The following is a 23221-nucleotide window of genomic DNA, read 5'->3' as shown; positions in this document are numbered from 1 at the left end:
CTCTGTTTCTGAATTGAACAGCTGCGCTAAACCTCCATCAAACATGCCAGGCTCACTTTCTTCACTGTCAGAGTCACTTTCCGTGCCGTGCGGCGCCTCGGAAATGATGCCGGCTTTTGCGAAAGCTCGAACAACAGTGCCAGCAGACACGTTAGCCCAAGCATTTACAATCCATTGGCAAATTGTGGCGTAACTCGCCCGGCGCTGCCTTCCACTCTTAGTGAAACTGTGGTCTCCATCGGTCATCCATCGCTCCCACGCCGCTCGCAGCCTTACTTTGAACGGCCGGTTCACACCGATGTCCAGCGGTTGGAGTTCCTTTGTCAGGCATCCCGGAATGACAGCAAGCTCAGAGTTCATTTGCTTCACTTGTTTTTTCACATCGGCTGTGAGATGGGCACGCATAGAGTCACAGATCAACAGCGATGGTGATGCGTGGAAAAAACCACCTGGTCTACGTCCGCCTTACAACAACACACACAGGACGCACTGCACCATAGGGCGCGCCGCACAATTTGAAAATCTAAGACTTTTATGTGCGCCTTATAGTCGTGAAAATACGGTAACCAACACCTCAGTGACTGTCTGCACACAGCAACATCTACATACCAGCCAGACCTGAGGTGATTAGTGGCAAAGATGCAGACTCAAGTCTCACATTAGGTAACAAAAACTGATTTATTCATTTTTGTCTTGTAAAATTAAGCATAGTAACTGTGAAAACAAGAATAAATGTTACTTGTTTTTCATTATTATTTTTTGCTGTATTTACACATGTGCTGGATCAAGTTCAGCCTGTCAAGCAAGCATGCACAGGATGTCCTTTTTTCAGTTTATCCCTGAGACACTTCAGAAACAGCCATAAACATTTAGCAGCTTAAATATTTTTTTGGAACTGTTGGACAGTCCTCTCACTGCAAGGGCTCTCATTTAGACAGATGGGAAAACAGAAAAGTGGACAAGCTTTGGCAAGCTCAATCTGAAAGAAAACCTTTTGGTTACAGTCGAGGAAACAGACTTACCCAACAGGAGTTCTCTGGAAACGACTACATAATATTTCAGGATTGATTGTAGAAGGACCGTATCCTCCTGTGCTCTCATGTATCACCGTAACTGTTTATTGGATGGAGCTTATGTAGTCGATTACACAAGCTGCACTATAGGTGTTCAACCCTGATCAAAGAGATCCCTTGTAGCCTTTAAAGTTACAGAACCTCAGACTTGCTTTTAATACTCTTTGGTGACCTGCAAACTCTCCTTCTGTGTGTGGTATTGCTGAAAATTTTACATCACACACGTCTATATGCACAGAAACGCACCCTAAAACTCTCCCAGCACAGACAGGCCAAGAAAAACAGCTGAGAAGAGTTCAGGAACTTGGAGTGAGTTTCTGTGTTGGCTAATGTGTTAATACACTAGGACAGCACCACTCAACCTGTGGCAACATCTACACTGCCACTATTTTGATACTGAGACACTTCAGAAAGCTGTTTTTTCTTATTTTAAATCCTATGTGAATTTGACTTTGCTTCTCCATGCTAAGGAATGTGATACAACGTCCTGATTTCAACTGAGTGTAATTGTTTTAGCTTTGAAATCTTCTGTCAGTGCTGCCTATTGATGCACAATTTCTGTAAATAATGCACACCTATACGTTTTTAAAAAAAATCATTTGGTTGTACCTCATTGTTCAAAAAAGTAAGTCACCTAAAGAGCTATGTTTGTATGTTTTACAATGGTTGGTTTTTGGCCACAGATGAACTTTTTTGTGACATGCAAGATTTAATTTTTGCTTTATTTTTTGGAGTTGTAGATCAGTTAATTTTTATAAGCAATCTCCTGATTTATTTACTTTTTTTTAATAAAGCCTACTTAGTTTTCTGATGTAATTTAGGGAATGTTTAAAAAAAGCATTGCTTGAAAAATGTTTTAAAAACTTTGAAATATTACTTTTATTTGTAACAAAAAAGTGCTGATACGCATAGTATGTATTTTGTTCTTATTTTGTGAATAAAGTCCCATTTTGTAATTTGATATCTATGACCATTTTTTTTTTTATATCATGACATTTGGCCATTTTGCTTTTTACTGGAAATGCAAAAAAACAGCCACAAATAGAAACATAATTTTGACGCAAAAAAATTCAAAGTAAGAAATATAGCAGCTTTTAAAATTCAGAATGTGATGAGTCTGATTTGCTTCCATATTGAGCTCCACATGACAGCTTCATCAGTCATGAAAAATAAATGTTAGTTTACCCAAACCATAACCCTGATGGCAGTTCTTTGGAGGATCTTTCGTGTTGTCTTGAGCTTTGAAACGTGCAGCTCAACATTGCTCTGCCAGTTAACTAAAACTAAGACTAAAGCAGAGAAGAAGACAACAGACGTTACCATGAAGATCCTCAGTGTGGATCAGTAGAACATCAGCCTGATGGCTACAGTTTAGAGTCACCATAACTTTACATCACATTCATCTCAACAAACAAATAAAACATGAAGTCTGACCTCAGAGTCTTCAGGATGCAGTCTGGACTCTCCAGAAAACCACTCAGACGTTTCACTCCTGAATCCGTCAGGTCGTTGATGCTCAGGTCCAGATGTTCCAGATGGGAGGGGTTGGACTTCAAAGCTGAGACCAGAGAATCACAGCTGATCTCTGACAACCTGCAGCCCTCCAATCTGAATAAAGAATAAAAGATGTAGATAAAATCATTGATGATCCATCAGATGTGTTCAGGTTCTGAATGTGCAGATCAACATTACTTTGTCCTCATCAATCAGCTTTTCTCTAAAACCAGCAGAGTGACTTTGTCCTTCTCTTATTGTGGATCATCATCATGTCAGCCTTCTACACACATCATCCACATGTCAGCACAACATTCATCCACCTATTCATGTCCACACATCAATAACATGCTGCATCATCAACAGGATCAGTATCAGTCAAATAAAACTGAACTCAACACAAACCAAAGAAATATTTCTGTTTCACTCTCCAGATTTTGCCACTTCAAATTGATTTGAGTTCAGAAGATCTTCTGGATCCACATGTGACTCTTCAGTACAAATTACAAATAATCATTTACTTGAACAACAAACACTGAACATTTTCTACACTTTCTCCTACGAAAACTCGTCTCTTGTCTCAACACACTAAAGAAAACAGAAAATATAAATCACAGCAGATTTACAGCTTCATGGATGGAAGTTCTGTTAAACATAAATGAGCTTCAGTTGTCATTAAACACATCAGATCTACAACAGTAACAGACAGACAGTGAACTGACCTCAGAGTCTTCAGGATGGAGTCTGGACTCTCCACAAAACCACACAGATGTTTCACTCCTGAATCCTGCAGGTTGTTGGAGCTCAGGTCCAGATGTTCCAGATGGGAGGGGTTGGACTTCAGAGCTGAGACCAGAGAATCACAGCTGATCTCTGACAAACTGCAGTCCTCCAATCTGAATGAAGAATAAAAGATGTAGATAAAATCATTGATGATTCATCAGATGTGTTCAGGTTCTGAATGTTCAGCTCAACATTACTTTGTCCTCATCAATCAGCTTTTCTCTAAAACCAGCAGAGTGACTTTGTCCTTCTCTTATTGTGGATCATCATCATGTCAGCCTTCGACACACATCAGGGTTCTCGCCAGCGAATTTCAGCGTAATGGCCCGTTACGTTGTCTAACGGCCCGTTACGCTGTCGTTACGCTGTCTAACGGCCCGTTACGCTGTCGTTACGCTGTCTAACGGCCCGTTACGCTGTCGTTACGCTGTCTAACGGCCCGTTACGCTGTCGTTACGCTGTCTAACGGCCCGTTACGCTGTCGTTACGCTGTCTAACGGCCCGTTACGCTGTCGTAACGGCCCGTTACGCTGTCAGTTTAAAAGATTACGCTGTGATTAGGGCCGCTACGCCAGCGCATTTCAAAGATTACGCTGTTGTTTTGAGTGTGTGTGGCTCCGTCATAAGAGAGGGAGAGAGAGCAGCGTGTGTGTGTGGGAGAGAGGGGGAGAGCGAGATGTCCAAGCGACCTTGAATGCAGCGAGCGAGAGAGACGGCAGTCGGTTCAGGCAGTTCAGTAGAGGAGGAGAGAAGGTGTGTAGTTACTGGGTTGGTGGTACTGTGCGGCTCAGCCACTGTTGATAGACAATAAAGGCTGCAGTATTCTTCGATACGACTGGGCTCCTGTGTCTTTGCCTCTATGGCTGCTGAGGAAGTGAAGGGGGTTAACCCTGGGCTTCCTGACCACGGTCGGGGGCCGAACAGGAAGGGTTAACACTGTGATTAGGGCCGCTGCGCTGTTATTTTGACAGATAACGCCATGTGCGTTTGTTTTTAATCGACTGGGTGCCTATTTAGGTTAATATGTGTCTCCTGTCTATTGACCGGTTCCTGTCTATTGCGCGCACACGCGCGTGCAGGAGGACCTGCCGTTACACTGAAAAAAAAATCCTGGTGAGAGCCCTGCACATCATCCACATGTCAGCTCAACATTCATTCACCTATTCATGTCCACACATCAGTAACATCTGTTGACCTCAGTCCACTCTCTCATTACAGGATCAACATCGAATCTCTTCGTTCTTTCATTTATTCCATCACCTTCTTCTTCTGTGGAAATCAGCTTCATAGCTTTGTCTCATTCACATCTTCCAGTGTGTCTTCCAACAACAGTCACATGCCATCTATACATTACAGAGGGATTCTGATTCCTGCTGTCCACTCTGACTGTCCACTGCTCTCTTCCTAACACAACTCCACTGGAAGGAATCACTTCATCAGCTCAGCTCACACTAACACCAAGCTTCAGCTTCTGACTCACACTAATCAATTTCCAGACCGTTGACAACTAAACTCCTCTTTCAGTTACCGAGGCTCCACTGCAGCTCAGCACAAACACACTGACTGGATCTGTGGAAGTCACACTGCTGAAGCCTCACATCACTTTCACATCAGCTTCACATTCAGACACACAGCAGGACTGTGGATTCTGTTCTCCATCTGGGAACTCTGCAGTCAGCTGATCAGGGGATTTATTCACAGAGAGATCAAGAAACTAAAATGTCTTCAGGAAAATCCTGAACGTATATCAAACAAAACTTAAAACTTGTGATATAATAATGCCACCAACAGTGAACTGACCTGAGTCTCTCCAGTTTACAGTTTGGACTCTGCAGTCCATCAAAAAGATGTTTCACTCCTGAATCCTCCATGTTGTAGATTCTATTCAGGTCCAGATGTTCCAGATGGGAGGGGTTGGACTTCAGAGCTGAGGCCAGGACTTCATAGTGACTCTCTGAGATTCTACAGTTATAAAGTCTGTAATGAGACATAAATGACAAAACATGTTAAGATGAAAGTGAACACTTTATATTTCACTTCATTTAATTGCAGAACATTGGGACACATCAGTGGTTCAGCTGATCTTCTCCGCACTTGACGTAAAACTGAATTCTCATCAGCTTCTTTCACAGCTGCACACTCTGAATCTGTATTAATTTTATAGAAATATATAGAAATGTAGAATCTGCAGATGAAGGACAGAAGGTGGAGTTACATTCACACTTCCATACTGTCCACATTTTGTCTGTCATCTAATACCATGTCCAGCTACACAAAGTTCTCAGGAGAACATCTGGATCAGAAGAACATTTTCTGTCCTGTTTTTACTGTGACTTTATTGCTTGTTGGTTTTGTATAAACAGTTCCAGCTGAAACCCTGTTGAGGAACATCTGAGACTAAACACTGCTGACATGTGACGTTTGAAATAAACAAATGGAACACTGAGAATAATGACGATCTTCAAGTGGGAACATCTGAAGAACTGAACTACTGATCATGTTCATCACATCTGTACTCACCGAGCCTTTCTGCAGTTCCTCACAGCTGGAATCAGTCTCAGTTTTCCCTTCCATGATGTTCTGAACTTGTCCAGGTCCACCTCATCCAGAACCACCTCCGACATCTGCAGCGTGTAGGCCAGAGCTGAGCAGTGGATTTCAGAGAGTTCCTTCTCTAATCTGTTCTCTGACTGCAGGAACTCTTGGATCTCCTGATGTACTGAGAGATCCTTCATCTCCATCAGACAGTGGAAGATGTTGATGCTTCTGTCTGGAGACATTTTATTCGTGTTCATCCCCTTCAGGTTGTTTATGACTCCCTGGATCATCTCTGGACTGTTCTCCGTCTGATCCAGCAGACCTAACAGTCTCTGGTTGGACTCCAGACAGAGGCCATGAAGGAAGCGAACAAACAGGTCCAGGTGACCATTTTTACTTCTGAGGGATTTCTCCATGGCGCTGTCCAGGAAATCATCCAGGGACAAGTTTATATAGTCTTCTTCCAGGAACTTTTTCAGTACCTCGGTGTTATTGTTGGTGTAACAGTGGAACATGTAGACTGCAGCCAGAAACTCCTGAATGCTCAGATGAACAAAGCAGTAGACTGGTTTCTGGAACATCACACACTCTCTTCTGAAGATCTGGGTACAAACTCCTGAGAACACCGAGGCCTCTGTCACATCCAGACCACACTGTTCCAGGTCTTCTTGGTAGAACATCACGTTTCCTTTCTCCAGATGTTCAAAGGCCAGCCTCCCCAGCTTCAGAAGAACTTCCCTGTCAGCCTCCGTCAGCTCCTGAGGACTCGTCTCATGTCCCTCATGGTACTTGTTGTTCTTCCTCTGTGTCTGAACCAGCAGGAAGTGTGAGAACATGTCAGTCAGGGTCTTGGGCAGCTCTCCTCTCTGCTTTGTGCTCAACATGTGCTCCAGAACTGCAGCAGTGATCCAGCAGAACACTGGGAGTCGACACAAGATGTGGAGGTTCCTGGATGTCTTCATGTGGGAGATGATTGTGCTGGACAGCTCTTCATCACTGATCCTCCTCCTGAAGTACTCGTCCTTCTGGACGTCGGTGAAGCCTCGTACTTCTGTTAACCTGTCCACACGTTTAGGAGGGATCTGATTGGCTGCCGCTGGGCGGGAAGTGATCCAGACCAGAGCTGAAGGAAGCAGATTCCCCTCGATGAGGTTCACCAGCAGAACGTCCAGCGATGACTTCTGGCTGACGTCAGACACAACCTTCCTGTTGGTGAAATCCAGGGAAAGTCTGCTTTCATCCAGACCGTCAAAGATGAACAAAAGTTTACAGACAGCCAGCTGCTCTGCCGTCACCTTCTGTAATGTTGGATGGAAAACATGGAGCAGCGTGAGAAGACTGTGCTGCTCATCTCTGATCAAGTTCAGCTCCCTGAACGGAAGCACCACCACCACACTGACATCTTGGTTTTCTCGGCTCTCTGCCCAGTCCAGAGTGAACTTCAGCACTGAGAAGGTTTTTCCGATGCCAGCCACGCCGTTGGTCAGAACCACTCTGATGGCTCTCTGCTGCTCAGGTAAGGCTTTGAAGATGTCCTGGCACCTGATAGGAGTGCCATGGAGACTCTTCTTGGAAGCTGTTTCCAGCTGGCTCACCTCATGTTGGATATCAGCCTCTCCACTGTGTCCCTCTGTGATGTAGAGCTCAGTGTAGATCCTGTTCAGGAGGGTTCCACCTCCTCTTTCATCACTTCCTTCAGTCACATGTTCACATCTCCTTCTCAGACTCATCTTATGTTCCTGTAGAACCTCCTGCAGAACATCTGCTCACAGACCAGACAAACAAATTCAACAAACACAAACATCTTTCATGTCTGGACAACACAACAACAGGATCAGTTTTCACACATCAGTCCACCAGCAGATGTTCAGTCTTACTTTGTCCACAGCCGCTCTGACTGGCTGTCTGCAGTCCAGCTCTGGTTCTGGATCTTTTTACACACTGGGGACAGGAGGAGTGTCCTGATGGAGCAGACTGGTCCCAGTATGAGGTGATGCACTGTCTGCAGAACCAGTGTCCACAGCTGGTAGAGACTGGATCCTTCAGGACGTCCTGACAGGAAGCACAGCAGGACGGCTGCTCCTTCACACAAACTCTCCTCCTCTTCATCACTCTGTCAACACATTTATTCATCACTGAGATCATTTGGAGAAAAACATCCACATCTGACAACACAGTGCAGAAGCTCAGATGGTCTCGGAGAACAGTAAAAGTCAAGCTACTCTTCTGTCTGAATTCAGTCATAAAAATGCTGCTTCCTTTTATTATTAACACCAGTGAATTCTTTTCCCATCAGCTCTCTGATTAAACTCTGACTGATCTGCCTGCAGTTTGCTGTTAATAGAAACTCAACACTGTGCAGCAGCTGCACAGTAACAGCCTTCCAACACAGGCAGCTGCTTCTGGTCTTTGACGACGACGACCCCCCGCCCCCCCAACGTGAAATGTTTAAGTCTAAGTCCTGAATATAAATATCATCACAAAGTGTGAGTCTATATCATTTTGCTAAACTTTCAGATTCAAATATAATGTTCTTTTCATAAAAACAGGCAGTCAGGGGTGAAGACACATTCCCATGTATTTATGCATTTGGCCATTTAAAAACCTGTACCTGAAACATGTTCATAATCAAAACTTTTTGATCCATAAAAATATTATTTTTTTGTCCAATTTACCTTCTTTTCCTCCTATGTCCAATTCTTCAACCCTTACTATGTACCATATCTCACAACTGTAGCAATAAACTCAACAAAAACCTCCTCTTTCTTGCTTTTCCTGATTGCAAATGACTCGCCTTGTGGCACACCGTTAAGAGATTTCACGCAGTAAAAATAGCATGCTTTTCTGTGATTGGTCGAGAGCAGGTCATGACTCGGGCGTGTGATCAAGATTCGGGTGGCTCCGACCATTTCCGACGCCTCTTATATTCTCGCTCGGGCGTTTCGAAGAAAAAGTAAGTCAAACCCTTTTTTGTTGCTTTTTACAAGAAAAATAGAGCGCCACTGTGTAGACTAGCGCAAGCCTAGAGATGGGACAAATAAGGTGAAATTTAAGTCCCCAATCAGATTTGTGCTTATTCTAGTGTCATTTATTAAGAATTTATCAAACTATTAAATTTTATCTCTGAAACGTGTACATGTCTAAATTCTGACAGAGCAGGACTCCCACCCAGACCAGAACAGGACTCTCACACTGACATACAACATACTACACAGCTCATGAATAACATTTTTTGTCTTTTTCATTCTAAGTGGGCCAAATCACTTGAGCCATTTAACTTGCTATGATCTCGGGTTCTGGACAAGTGTGATGCTGGTGTGGCCACAGTGTACACATCTGATGTTGCTCACTGAGGTCCAAGGGATTCTCAGGGAGTTTGTGTGTTTGCTCAGACACATGAAAAGTTAGGGAGGGCATCGGACACAACATAAAATTGAAAAGTGTGATATAAAGGAGTCATATGAATAAGTTAGAGACAGCTTTCTTACTTTGTTTCTGAGGGTTTAGGTTCTTTGCTGAAGTTTGGACCATGATCGTTGGACCAGTCACTCTTCACAGACAGACAGCTGGATGCTGCAGACTCTGTTCTCTGTATGCTGAAACACGATTGTATTTTCATCAATCACTGATCAATTCTCTGATTAAATATGTAATTTAACGACACAAGCTGCAGATGATGGGATGGTTAATGTTTGCAGTCGTTCTCTTTGATTAGATTACAGTTTTTCTACTGTCACAGATGGTGAGAGGAAAACAGGACAAAGGACTTCTATTTGAAACCTTTTCAAAGTCTATTTCAATCTGCAAATCAAAATTAATCATGTAGGACACAACATATAACTGACCGATGCAAGTATAAAGGAGTCATATGAATAAGTTAGAGACAATTTTCTTACTTTGTTTCTGAGGGTTTAGGTTCTTTGCTGAAGTTTGGACCATGATCGTTGGACCAGTCACTCTTCACAGACTGACAGCTGGATGCTGCAGATTCTGTTCTCTGTATGCTGAAACACGATTGTATTTTCATCAATCACTGATCAATTCTCTGATTAAATATGTAATTTAACGACACAAGCTGCAGATGATGGGATGGTTAATGTTTGCAGTCGTTCTCTTTGATTAGATTACAGCTTTTCTACTGTCACAGATGCTGAGAGGAAAACAGGACAAAGGATTTCTATTTGAAACCTTTCAAAGTTCATTTTAATCTGCAAACTAAATTCAATCATCAAGAACACAACATATAACTGACAGATATAATTATAAAGGAGTCACATGGATAAATTAGAGGCAGTTTTCTTACTTGGTGTCTGAGGGTTCAGGTTCTTTGCTGAAGTTTGGACCATGATCGTTGGACCAGTCACTCTTCACAGACAGACGGCTGGAGGCTGCAGACTCTGCTCTCCGTCTTCTGAAACATGTTTGTATTCTCATCAATCACTGATCAATTCTCTGATCAAATATGTAGTTTGAATACACAAGCTGCAGATGATATATAGTTTAATGTTTGCAAGCATCCTCTTTGATTAGATTACAGCTTTTCTACTGTCACAGATGGTGAGAGGAAAACAGGACAAAGGATTTCAATTTGAAACCTTTTCAAAGTCTATTTCAATCTGCAAATCAAAATTAATCATGTCAGACACAACATATAACTGACCGATGCAAGTATAAAGGAGTCATATGAATAAGTTAGAGACAATTTTCTTACTTTGTGTCTGAGGGTTTAGGTTCCTTGCTGAAGGTTGGACCATGATCGTTGGACCAGTCACTCTTCACAGACAGACAGCTGGAAGCTGCAGACTCTGTTCTCTGTATGCTGAAACACACGTTTGTATTTTCATCAATCACTGATCAATTCTCTGATCAAATATGTAGTTTGAATTCACAAGCGGCAGATGATGGGATGGTTAATGTTTGCAAGCATCCTCTTTCTATGCTTGCACTAGGATTTTGAAATAAAGAGCCACTGTGGCTCACTCATAAGAATAACAATGAGCCACAAATTTCTGTGTCAGTGATAGCGGAAAAAAATCGAGTCATTTTCCTGCATTCTGGTGCATTTTGAAGTAAAAAATGCTCAATTAAACAGTTCTATTTTAACTATTTTATTTCATAATAATACATTTTATTTGGCAACACCTTTCAGAACACCCAAGGTCACTTTACAGAGGATAAAAAACACAGTACAAACACAGTACACAAACACAGTAAAAACATGTTACTTTTTGGTCAAAAACTTTGATATCGATTTCAATACTTTTCTAATATTTCAGAGATATGTTGTACTGTTAAAAAAAACAATAATTTATGCAAATAAAACTTTGATGCACTGCTTTCAAATAAATTTTGCAGTCGTACATGTCACAACTGAACAGATTTTGTTTTCAAGTGTAATAGATAACAAAAAGTGCAACCAAAGTAAATAAACTATGATAATTTCACCAAAGTGCATAAAATGCAAGAAAAATGTAAACAGGAAATGGGACCTTTGCCTAATAACACTAAAAACTAGTGGTGTGCGATACCGCAAGATTTGGTATTGATCCGATAGCAAGTAAATACAGGGCCAGTATCGCCGATACCAACTTTCACAGTAGTAGATTTTTAAGATACCACCGCCCGTTATTGTCTTTGATAATAAAGTATGATACACATTGTAAGGTCATGGCACCCATCTGGTCCCACCTGGTTGCTTAACGAGGGATATTTACCGATGTTCCCTGAACGCTCCACAGTGCAGACTATGGTACATGCTGCTCAGTGGCTGAGTGATCAGACCACTGTGAGAGCAAAATTTACTTAAATTTACTTATTTAAAAGAGTCAGATGAAGTGTCTTCATTTCAGATTAGTCCAATATGAAAGCGATTGATTTTGTCCATATGTTGTTTTCTGTGAGCGGCGAAAACAGCACACGTAAGTGCGCTACGTCTTTTAAGAGGGGAGCACATTTTTACATTTTAAAGGCCGCGGTCAGTTGTTCTCTTATAGTGGTAGAAGCTAAAAATCATGATTGTGATGAATGATTATTTAATTTTTTACAGCAATGGTCTTTGTAATTGTCTCTGGTTTAGTATCTTCCTGCCTGCAGTCTGATCCATCACGGCCGCTGCAGGTGATCTGTATGAATGAGATGAGTTGCAGGACGTGGGCGCGCTCCGCGGATCGCCGTGAGCGCCGGTGTGTTCCCCCCTCTACTGCCGCCCCTCCGGGAGCCTGTCCCTCCCCTCCCTCTCCAGTTATGAGTTTCTGGCCTGTGTTGGCATTATAGTAACTTGGTATTCATTCTGTGAATAAAACCCGTTTAATTTCGACCTGCATGCCGCCTGCTCTGCGTAGCTCTCACTCTGGGTTCAGTTCCACCGTACCATAGCATGATCATCAGCTGTGTCTCACGTCAGACTTCTTCTCTGCCTCCTCTTTCCTCAGTGTTGGTTGAGGAACGTACAACAGCTAAACAGCTCATTAGACAGGAACAGACTGACAGAGCCACGGAAGAAATTAAAGTTATACTTTCCACCACTTTGATTTATGATGTAGCTGAGCACTGCTTGCTTTTTTGTCTGGCGCCGCCGAGTCACATGACGGTTAACATCCAATCACAAGAGGAGGATTAGCAGCTGCTCCTCAGATGGAGGACCTCTGACAGAAAGAGCGCCTGTTCATTGAAGCTGCATCAGTGCAAACATACTCGATGGAAACTGAGACTAAAGCATCGATATCGCAGCACTGGTATCATTCGATATCAATACCCACGCTGGGATCGATATTGTCAATATTTGGGATCGATCCGCCCATCTCTACTTTTTACAAGAAAAATGGTGCGTCACTGTGGCTCACACGGTTCAGAATGACTGCGCCATCCAGCAAAATGATGCGCCAATGGCGCTGTGGCAATCGGCCAGCACAAGCCAAGCTCTTTGATTAGATTACAGCTTTTCTACTGTCACTGATGCTGAGAGGAAAACAGGACAAAGGATTTCTATTTGAAACCTTTTCAAAGTCCATTTTAATCTGCAAATTAAAATCAATCATCAAGGAGACAACATATAACTGACCGATGTAATTATAAAGGAGTCATATGGATAAGTTAGAGGCAGCTTTCTTACTTTGTGTCTGAGGGTTCAGGTTCTTTGCTGAAGTTTGGACCATGATCGTTGGACCAGTCACTCTTCACAGACTGACAGCTGGAAGCTGCAGACTCTGCTCTCCGTCTTCTGAAACACGTTTGAATTCTCATCAATCACTGATCAATTCTCTGATTATGCAGGGTGTCCATAAAATCTCTTTACAGTTTTAAGAATTTGTTACAAAGACAGCTGATAAGATATGAGAATCAGATTTGTTTTACTGTAATCAGTGTTTATTAAAGTTTGTAATCACAGTGAAATTGTGTGTTTCAGTTATCCTGCTGGTGAAAGAGGTACTGTTAAATGGAACTCGATGTTATCCTCAGATGTTCTTGGTCACCGGTGATATTCTCCATAAATTTCATGTTCCATGCTCGAATTGAAGGATGTGATGGTGGATCTCTTCCATACTTAGTTGTGTAGTTTTGGTGGGTCTGCACATCCGATTTTGTCTCAATAAACCATGATACACATTGTGCCTACTCTTGAGGAGTAACCATGTTTTAGGGTTTCATTTAACAGTACCTCTTTCACCAACAGGATGCCTGAAACACATAATTTCAATGTGATTACAAACTTTAATAAACACTGATTACAATAAAACAAATCTGGTTCTGATATCTTATCAACTGCCCTTGTAGGGCTGGGCGATAAATCGAATTAATTTGATTAATTCGCGTTTTTAAAACCTGACGATTTGAAAATTTGCCAAATCGTAAAATCAAGGCGAGCTTAAATATATAACGATACAGATTCTTCTTCTGCCTTTCACGACTTGTGCACTGGCATTTGCTTCCGCCTCTCATCTCCTTCCGCCAAAACACTCACACCCCCGTCATGGTGGACAGAACAGCAGACGAAGAGTTGGTCGTGAGAAAAGGGCCTCATGTTACATCGATTGTATGGAAGTGGTTCGGCTTTGACAAGACTGACACAGAGCAAACGACAGTCATGTGTAAGGTTTGCAAAAGTACTGTGAAAACGAAGAGTAGCAGCACAACTAACCTCTTTCAGCACCTCCAGCAGAGGCATCCTAAAGAATGGGAAGAGTGACCGCAGCTAGGGAAGTGCGGCATGGCTAGCACTAGCCATAGCAAACAGACCGCAAAAAAACAACAAAAATCGATTTAAATCGTAATCGTCCAAGATGACTAAATAAATAAATAAAAAAAATCGAGATTTTATTTTTTGGCCATATCGCCCAGCCCTATGCCCTTGTAATACATTCTTAACCCTGTAAAGTGACTTCATGGACACCCTGAATACATAGTTTAAATACACAAACTGCAGATGATGGGATGGTAAATATTTGCAGTCGTCCTCTTTGATTAGACTGCAGCTTTTCTACTGTCACAGATGCTGAGAGGAAAAAAGGACAAAGGATTTCTATTTGAAACCTTTTCAAAGTCCATTTTAATCTGCAAATTAAAATCAATCATCAAGGAGACAACATATAACTGACAGATGTAATTATAAAGGAGTCATATGGATAAGTTAGAGGCAGTTTTCTTACTTTGTGTCTGAGGGTTTAGGTTCTTTGCTGAAGTTTGGACCATGATCGTTGGACCAGTCACTCTTCACAGACTGACAGCTGGAAGCTGCAGACTCTGCTCTCCGTCTTCTGAAACACGTTTGAATTCTCATCAATCACTGATCAATTCTCTGATTATGCAGGGTGTCCATAAAATCTCTTTACAGTTTTAAGAATTTGTTACAAAGACAGTTGATAAGATATGAGAATCAGATTTGTTTTACTGTAATCAGTGTTTATTAAAGTTTGTAATCACATTGAAATTGTGTGTTTCAGTTATCCTGCTGGTGAAAGAGGTACTGTTAAATGGAACTCGATGTTATCCTCAGATGTTCTTGGTCACCGGTGATATTCTCCATAAATTTCATGTTCCATGCTCGAATTGAAGGATGTGATGGTGGATCTCTTCCATACTTAGTTGTGTAGTTTTGCTGGGTCTGCACATCCGATTTTGTCTCAATAAACCATGATACACATTGTGCCTACTCTTGAGGAGTAACCATGTTTTAGGGTTTCATTTAACAGTACCTCTTTCACCAACAGGATGCCTGAAACACATAATTTCAATGTGATTACAAACTTTAATAAACACTGATTACAATAAAACAAATCTGGTTCTGATATCTTATCAACTGCCCTTGTAGGGCTGGGCGATAAATCGAATTAATTTGATTAATTCGCGTTTTTAAAACCTGACGATTTGAAAATTTGCCAAATCGTAAAATCAAGGCGAGCTTAAATATATAACGATACAGATTCTTCTTCTGCCTTTCACGACTTGTGCACTGGCATTTGCTTCCGCCTCTCATCTCCTTCCGCCAAAACACTCACACCCCCGTCATGGTGGACAGAACAGCAGACGAAGAGTTGGTCGTGAGAAAAGGGCCTCATGTTACATCGATTGTATGGAAGTGGTTCGGCTTTGACAAGACTGACACAGAGCAAACGACAGTCATGTGTAAGGTTTGCAAAAGTACTGTGAAAACGAAGAGTAGCAGCACAACTAACCTCTTTCAGCACCTCCAGCAGAGGCATCCTAAAGAATGGGAAGAGTGACCGCAGCTAGGGAAGTGCGGCATGGCTAGCACTAGCCATAGCAAACAGACCGCAAAAAAACAACAAAAATCGATTAAAATCGTAATCGTCCAAGATGACTAAATAAATAAATTTAAAAAATCGAGATTTTATTTTTTTGGCCATATCGCCCAGCCCTATGCCCTTGTAATACATTCTTAACCCTGTAAAGTGACTTCATGGACACCCTGAATACATAGTTTAAATACACAAACTGCAGATGATGGGATGGTAAATATTTGCAGTCGTCCTCTTTGATTAGACTGCAGCTTTTCTACTGTCACAGATGCTGAGAGGAAAAAAGGACAAAGGATTTCTATTTGAAACCTTTTCAAAGTCCATTTTAATCTGCAAATCAAAATCAACCATCAAGGAGACAACATATAACTGACAGATGTAATTATAAAGGAGTCATATGAATAAGTTAGAGACAGTTTTCTTACTTTGTGTCTGAGGGTTTAGGTTCTTTGCTGAAGTTTGGAGGATGATCGTTGGACCAGTCACTCTTCATAGATAGACGGCTGGAGGCTGGAAACTCCTCCTCCTCTTCACTCATCTTGAGGACTTCAGTCAGTCTGAGACGAAAACCAGCAACACTGACTGTGAGCTCAAGAAGCAATAAAAGTCAAAGTAACATACAAGTTCATATTTGTCTTCATTCAGGTCCTTTGTGTGCACAGAAGTGAAATCTGACAAAAGTCCTCAGAGAGAAAACTGCCTCAGTGATTGAGACTCCCACCTGCCTCCATAATCAGGATTCTTCCTCTGACTGAGTCCAAACTAACAGACAGCTGTATTATTTCCTCCCTGTTCTCATGTTACTGGATCATCTGCTTAGTGTTGCTCCTCCTCTCCATTTATAGCTCAATGCTGAGCTCTGAGATCTGTTTGTTTGTTTGTCAGCAGGATTCCACCAAAACTACCAGCTTACATTTCATGACATGTGGAGGAGAGGTGGAGCGAAAGGAAGAACCAACAAAACAACTGGAATGTGATGATTTCTTCATATTGTTCAGCTCTGGTGTTCATTCAGATGTGCATGATGTATCTGAACGTCTCTGGCTTAAACAAACAAAGGCTGAGCTTGGCCAACTTTCTGCTCTGTCGGAGTTACCCTGTTTCAGTGTATAGCTCTATCCAAAATATGACACATAATTCAAAATGGCCGACTTCCTGTTGCGTTTTGATGTTATTGTCAAGTATATCTTTGTGCGTCTTGATGAGTTATATATGCCGCAGAGGCCATCGTCTCTTTTGAAACTTTCCAGGTGGCGCTGTAGAGCCATTTTTTCCCACACGTGTACAATTCCCCTAAAATATTAACTTTTTGCCAGTCCTGATATGTGTGATAATTTTCTCGGCAGGTTGTCAGGTCGAGCTCAGGAACTCCCTGAACGGCTTGAAGCAGCTCCTCACTCTGCCTCCTCTACAGACTGATTCAGGCAGCAGAAAGTGGAGATACACGGAAAAAACTACCATAATCAGCTCCTGACCACCAGCCATCTTTACTGTATTATTATTTACACACTTGACTATTATTTATTTATTACTTTAGTCGACTGTTTCTGGCCACGAACACAAAATGGCGGACCTCCGATTTGTGTAATTACTTCAACCAAACCTTTCAGCTCCAGAGAAAGTTTCAAGTGAGTGTCAAGTTTCTGCTCAGTTTTCTAAACAACTATCAAACATTAAATACCGAAAACGAACAAATTCAACTTTAAAAGCTGCGGACGTTACCTTCATACGGACGAGAACTTAAACTGCGCCACAGTTTTGGAAGAGGAAGGACACTGAAAGTTTGACACAGAGAGACGTTTGCGTCCAAGTCAAAACATCGGAAATCAGAGAGTTCAGCTGGAGATTAACCGCGTTAGGAAAATACAAGATATTTTAGTGTTTACTGAGCTTCAATTATAATCGCACTTACAATATAGTGTAGTTGTTTTCAAAATGTTTAATACAAAAGCATTTATTTATCGTTGTAATCTGACACTGGGAATCCGCTGTCCCTGGGCTGCCTCCGCCTCCACTGGCAGTTCTTTCTTTTTTCCTCAAACGCACCCTAACATAACACGTCCGCGCACGCTGTCAGATGTGTTTGAAAGACGGAAAATGTAGCAAGGGTGGCGCAGAGAAGGCAAGAATCAGCAAGAGGAAAGCTCTGGAAACAGACGCAGACAAATGTGCTGAACAAGGAAACTTCAGCACTAAATCGAGCTCGCTGTTTGAAACCACAAATGAGGACGAGGAAACGGGGACGGCAAGATGTTGAACTTTGCAAATCATCGTTGAAGTTAATTATCAAGTCAATGAATTGTGTGGCACTGTGGCATATAACATAACATTACATAATTTAAATAATAGTATGATGCGACGCCACATAACTGGAAAACTTTGTCTTGTAGCCTCTCAGAGTCAGAAGAAAGATCCAGAACCAAGCAGCAACCATGAGCCCAGAGTGGGAGGTAGGATTGCTCATTGAGCAAATATTATTAAATTTATTATAATAAAAAATATGGTGTAGACCTGCTTTAAATGAGAACTGCCCTGAGATCCTAGGTGATCAGTGTTGGGCAAGCTACTTGGAAACTATAATGAGCTAAGCTACCAGCTACTCCGTGTTAAATCAAGCTTCACTACACTGAAGCTATGACCCACAGAAATGTAGCAAGCTAAGCTACAGCAATATGGCCAAAGTAGCTTAATACATTCAAGTTAGTTTTTTTCTTACCAAAAAATTTCAGGGACTAATGAAGTCAGTCAAACGGAGACAAGAAAATGCTGACTTATTTATTATTAAACGATCATTTTTGTTCTCAGTGCTCCAAACTTAGTAAGTTGATACACTGAGGAATATGTGGAGCTATATTTAAAATGAATCAACCTTTTTACATTAGAAATCATTGTTTTGATTTTCTTTTTAGTTTGTATTGCAGACATAATGTATCTGATAATTAAGTTGCAGCAGCTTATTTTAACACACCACTTACATTGGAGGGTATAATAGGTTGCATTTGATATAATTTCCTTATAAAGTAAGCAATATTATAGTAAGACAATTTTATACATAATTTGGATATTTCACGTTGGGTATTAAATCAAGTTTTATTTCTTAAGTCTAATATCTATGTAAAATCATTCAATGCTTTCCCAAAGTGCTGTATCCACTGCTACTTAACTCAATTTTGGTCTTGAGTGTAAGATTAAGATATTTAATCATTTATGCCATCACTTTTGTTACCCTTTCTGTTATTTTTTTCAGCCATTTGCTCATTAGTGTTAACAGTAATACTGAAGAAGACAGATTTTGGTTTTACTGTTACCTCGTTTTCTCCCATACCTCTTCCCTCCTATATGTATCAGTTTATTTAATCCCCCAATTTATACATATTCACACACTGCCACCACAACCTTACGCTTAATTTAATTAATTTACTGCCACGCAAATTTTAGATGTTGAAAAGTAGCTCGTTTGTGTGCGCATCTTATACTGCGGTTGACATGTGGTGGTTAGCTAACTGCTGCTGGTTGTGCATATTCGGTAGTCACCTGTATATGGGTTCTCTGATTTGTATTTGACGTCTTTGAAGTTGACAGAAACTTTGCCTTGGGCTGGCACAGTAGACATCTGAAAACAACTATTCTCTGTTTTTTCACAAAAACTCATAACTATTTAGGTAGGGTCACGGTGACTCTGACTCCTTCTCTGCCATCTCTCAGTGAACTGAAGCGAGCGTCTGTATGTGTGGATCCAGTGGAAGGGATTGTTGAATGACGACATCAACAGTTCCTCCGCTTCTATTGGTCGACAGACATGTCGGCGTTTGGAGAGGATGTCACTGTCTGATCCTTAAAAGTGTGAGATGAGACTGCAGCAGAGCAGAAAGCTCCGCTTCAAGCAGTTCAACATTCATCATTTTTAATGTAGCTTTTTGCGTTCGCTACCGCGCTACAGGACCAAAAGATCAGCTAAGCTGTTGAAACGTTTTTTGATTTTGTAAACAACGACGCTATCACGTCGTTACAGAAAAATGTAGTTAAACTACTAACGACGCTATTTGTAGTGACGTTACTGCCCAACACTGTAGGTGATTGAGCACTACTTCAATGAAATCGACCTCAACTGATCAGAAAATTTGGAAAAAGGGAAGATTTGTGCTGCAAATTATGGCCATTTTAAAACTGTGATTTAGTGTCAGAGGCAGAGCCAGTAGTGATGAGGGGATTACTGCTGTCAGTATGGAAGGAACAGGTGAGCTGTTGGAACAGAGTGAACAAGCAAGCATTAGTTCCAATAAAACCACTGTCTGTGCCCAAATGATAGCAGTTTTATTTTTTTATCATTAAATGTAAGACAGTAAATACACAAAGCCCACAACTGAAAGGAATGAAAGTAATATGAAATAAGCCTGCATATTTTGCCATTGAATATATCTTAATTGCTTAAGTCAAAATGTGCTTTCTATATCAAATGTGCTTCAGCCTAACAGATTGTTATTTTTTATTGTGATACAGGGAAACTGGAGGAAGTGTTAAAGGGAGAGCAGAGTCACTCAGGGACTGATTAGAGGCAGCAGAACTCTGAACCACATGTTAGGGATGGGACAGATGAGGATGAATCAGCTGATAGTTTTGAGCACTTTGCTCGCCCTCAGTCACAGGATGTACATATATATATTCTGATGTGAAGAATAGTTTTGGAGATTTGCAATTTAACTCATGTTCTCTAAGTCGTAATGGAAGTGTTTCTTTTTATTTATCCTTTAATTTTTAAGGTTTGGATATCTGTGAACACTTATTTGAACAGAATATAGATTCTGATATTGTTGTGAAGAAACATGTTGGAGATGTGCACTCATGTTGAAATAAATCCTCATTGTGAAACAACCCTTACTTGCACTGAATTTTGAAATATTTTAGAAAAATACACTGAATTACACAGCTTTACAGAACAGTGTGTTATTGTAGACTTAACAAGTCAGGTTATAATTACATGATTTTAATAATAATAGGACCGGTCTGAGGTTAAAACTCCAGGCTGAAAATGAGTCCCACTCCAGCCCTGTACACATGACAGCTCTACTGATTATTAGTCACCCTCATTCATACAACACATAATAAAAGAGACGTTGTGCCAAAGTGCTTTACTGTAAACAAATCAAACTGGTTTGACAAATGAAATGAACAAGTTGAAATACTGAGGTTACGGTAAGTCCCTACAGTATTACTAATCAGAAAGCGAAACCTAACATGTTTAAACCAGACAGTGTTAAGATTTATGGAGATTAATCAGAATAATTGAAATATTAAAATAAAAAGTTAGACAAAGCACCTTAAAGATGAAATGTCCCAGTAAGGAAAATGCTCTAAGAATTTATTTTTTTACTTTTGTGTTAAAAAAAAACCTTTATTGAACATGTAAATGTTTTAAAGTGATTTACTGAATATTATCTGTAATTAGACAAAGCAGGGAAAATCTGTAAATATAACATTTTAAATATATCATTTACTATTTTACAATCCAAAATATACAAATTTTTTAAATCAAATAACAGAAAATATTGTAAAAATTAAGACATTTTTGCAGATTTAAAAAAATATATAATAAAAGCATAAATTACTATTTCTAAAAAAAACCCACAGATGGTTAATGAGGGCATTATTTTCAGGTTTTCCATATTTTCTTTGTTTTGTTTACATTGAACTTTTAATTTTTAAAGTGACTTTATTGAATATTATCTATGATAAGATAAAACGGGGAAAAACTGTAAACATAACATCTTAAGTATATTAGTTACTATTTGTCAATCCTAAATAAACATATTTTTTGTCAATAATAGAAAATATTGGCAAAAAGTAAGATATTTTTGCTTATTTTGTTTTTTAAAAAATGTAAGATTATAATAAAAGCATTAATTACTATTTATTAAAATATATCAGTGATGTGGACATTATTTACTTTTTCTCTGTTGTCTTTGTTTTGTTTACACTGAACATCTAATTTTTTTAGTGATTTTACTGAATATTGTCTATATTAGATAAAACTGGGAAAATCTGTAAATATAATATTGTTTAAATATTATTTACTATTTTACAATCTTAAATATACATATTATTTTTAGAAAAAAAAATTAAGACCGTGTCATTTTATTGCTGTTCATTACAAAAAAAAACCCCACTTATTTATGTTTATTTTTTTCCGCCCTGGGTTGTTACGTCACAGATGGGTGGTTCTTGTCCCGAAGGAAAATTGAGACTCAAACGAATACTTCTGTTTTTTTCTCGCTGTAATAAATGTTGTCATTTTGGTGATTTTTTTTTTAAATGAAGATAACTCGTCTGTTATACCTGCTGGTTGGTGTTTTTGGGCACAGAAAGTTAAAAGAATAAGCCCTTAATCTGAAAGAGCATCTGTGAGAAACGTGGTGCAGCAAAAAATACCGAGGACAGAAAACAACTCAGTCGCAGTTTGACCACAAAATCAACTGCTAATGTTTCAGACTTCAGTTAATTTAACAATTTGGTGGCAGATTGTTGCTGTTTTACAATCAGAAAACGTGAGCGAAGAGATTAAAACATCGATAAATGGAGATTTTCTCACCTTCATGTAGAGAAAAGAAGCTGCGTCACGATCAGCTGGTGTTAAACATGAACTGGTTGCCAGCGTTTCTGAGACAGACGTTTCGTAGGCGTGGCTTTTCAGGACCCCTTACCTACTAACCAGGAAATAAACAATGGGACAACTTCGTCTATAAAATGAGATTTCTGCTGTTCTGTTTGTTTCGGTCTTGACAAAAATATCTGGAAATAAGAGACGTTCTCATTTTAAAAGTCCTGCGCATTCACGTTATTTGACAAAAAGAACAGAAAGCCAAAGTGTTGCAGTATAACATCAGTATATTGATACAGTAGGGTGACCATACGTCCTCTTTTGCCCGGACATGTCCTCTTTTGAGAGGCTGTCCGGCCTGTCCGGCCGGCGTTTATAAAGTCCTTCAAATGTCCGGGTTTTTGATCATGCCGAGCTTGAGCGCGTCACAGACCAGTGTATTTATCATTCACGTTGAATGGTTCCTTTGGAAACACGCTCTGAGAGGCGGAGTTTGAGCCGAACCCCGGAACGCTCCACACTCACTCACTCCTCGCAGGCTGACAGGCAGGTAGGCACACTGCGAGAGAACACTCGAACCGAAAGAAAATACCGAAACGCAAATGTCATTTCACTGATGAAATGCGAAAAAAGTACCCCTGTTTTCGTCCGGGTCGTGTCAAATGGGAGGCAGAATGTACAGTCTGCAAAGCTGGGACTTATGTCTCTGTAGCTAATAAGAAAAGGAAAAAGAAGGAAAAAAAGGACTGTTGACTTGAGGCATTATTTCTATATTTTTTTCATTTGCCATTAGACACACTATTTTGAAGAATGGGCTAACTGAACATTGAAGAATAGGCTACCTCTCTCTTTTTCTTTTTGTTTAATATTTTGAGGCATTATTTCTATTTTTACATAATTGATAATTGGGAGGTTATTTTGAAGAACTTTTCCTAGCTAAGGTGTAAGTGTCAGACTTAAGAGAGATGATTATTTCTTATTTT

At 40.3% G+C, this 23221-nt stretch overlaps 1 protein-coding gene and 1 long non-coding RNA gene across 52 annotated transcripts in view; one reads left to right on the top strand and one right to left on the bottom strand.

The window, feature by feature from the left end:
• The window catches only part of LOC110972619 (NACHT, LRR and PYD domains-containing protein 14-like), a 35277-nt gene extending 12610 nt beyond the window's left edge, over positions 1 to 22667 (bottom strand). The window contains exons 1-13 of one of the 50 annotated variants that reach the window (XM_051942280.1): positions 22230 to 22667; positions 16069 to 16200; positions 14534 to 14641; positions 13000 to 13107; positions 10600 to 10707; positions 10192 to 10299; positions 9785 to 9892; positions 9377 to 9484; positions 7766 to 8001; positions 5871 to 7650; positions 5151 to 5327; positions 3290 to 3463; positions 2667 to 2681 (exon numbers count right to left, since the gene is read on the bottom strand). In XM_051942280.1, the coding sequence (XP_051798240.1) occupies positions 2667 to 2681; positions 3290 to 3463; positions 5151 to 5327; positions 5871 to 7650; positions 7766 to 8001; positions 9377 to 9484; positions 9785 to 9892; positions 10192 to 10299; positions 10600 to 10707; positions 13000 to 13107; positions 14534 to 14641; positions 16069 to 16181 (3143 nt within the window). In that variant the 5' untranslated portion in view covers positions 16182 to 16200; positions 22230 to 22667. Of the gene's footprint in view, positions 1 to 2507; positions 2682 to 3289; positions 3464 to 5150; positions 5328 to 5870; positions 7651 to 7765; positions 8002 to 9376; positions 9485 to 9784; positions 9893 to 10191; positions 10300 to 10599; positions 10708 to 12999; positions 13108 to 14533; positions 14642 to 16068; positions 16201 to 17365; positions 17438 to 22229 lie in introns of those variants that run through there. The other 49 variants (XM_051942253.1, XM_051942233.1, XM_051942235.1 and 46 more) reach the window with 49 other exon arrangements.
• LOC127531902 (uncharacterized) lies at positions 17552 to 20515 on the top strand. Of its 2 annotated transcripts, none has more exons than XR_007939136.1 (2): positions 17552 to 18093; positions 19349 to 20515. It is a non-coding gene; the product is annotated as an uncharacterized LOC127531902 (long non-coding RNA). The 2 variants fall into 2 exon arrangements; XR_007939135.1 differs by having other exon boundaries at positions 19306 to 20515.
• Positions 22668 to 23221: the final 554 nt, after the last annotated feature.

The sequence above is a fragment of the Acanthochromis polyacanthus genome, chromosome 22 (assembly GCF_021347895.1).
Source record: "Acanthochromis polyacanthus isolate Apoly-LR-REF ecotype Palm Island chromosome 22, KAUST_Apoly_ChrSc, whole genome shotgun sequence".
Lineage (NCBI taxonomy): Eukaryota > Metazoa > Chordata > Actinopteri > Pomacentridae > Acanthochromis > Acanthochromis polyacanthus.
This window is presented reverse-complemented; position numbering and strand designations above follow the sequence as displayed.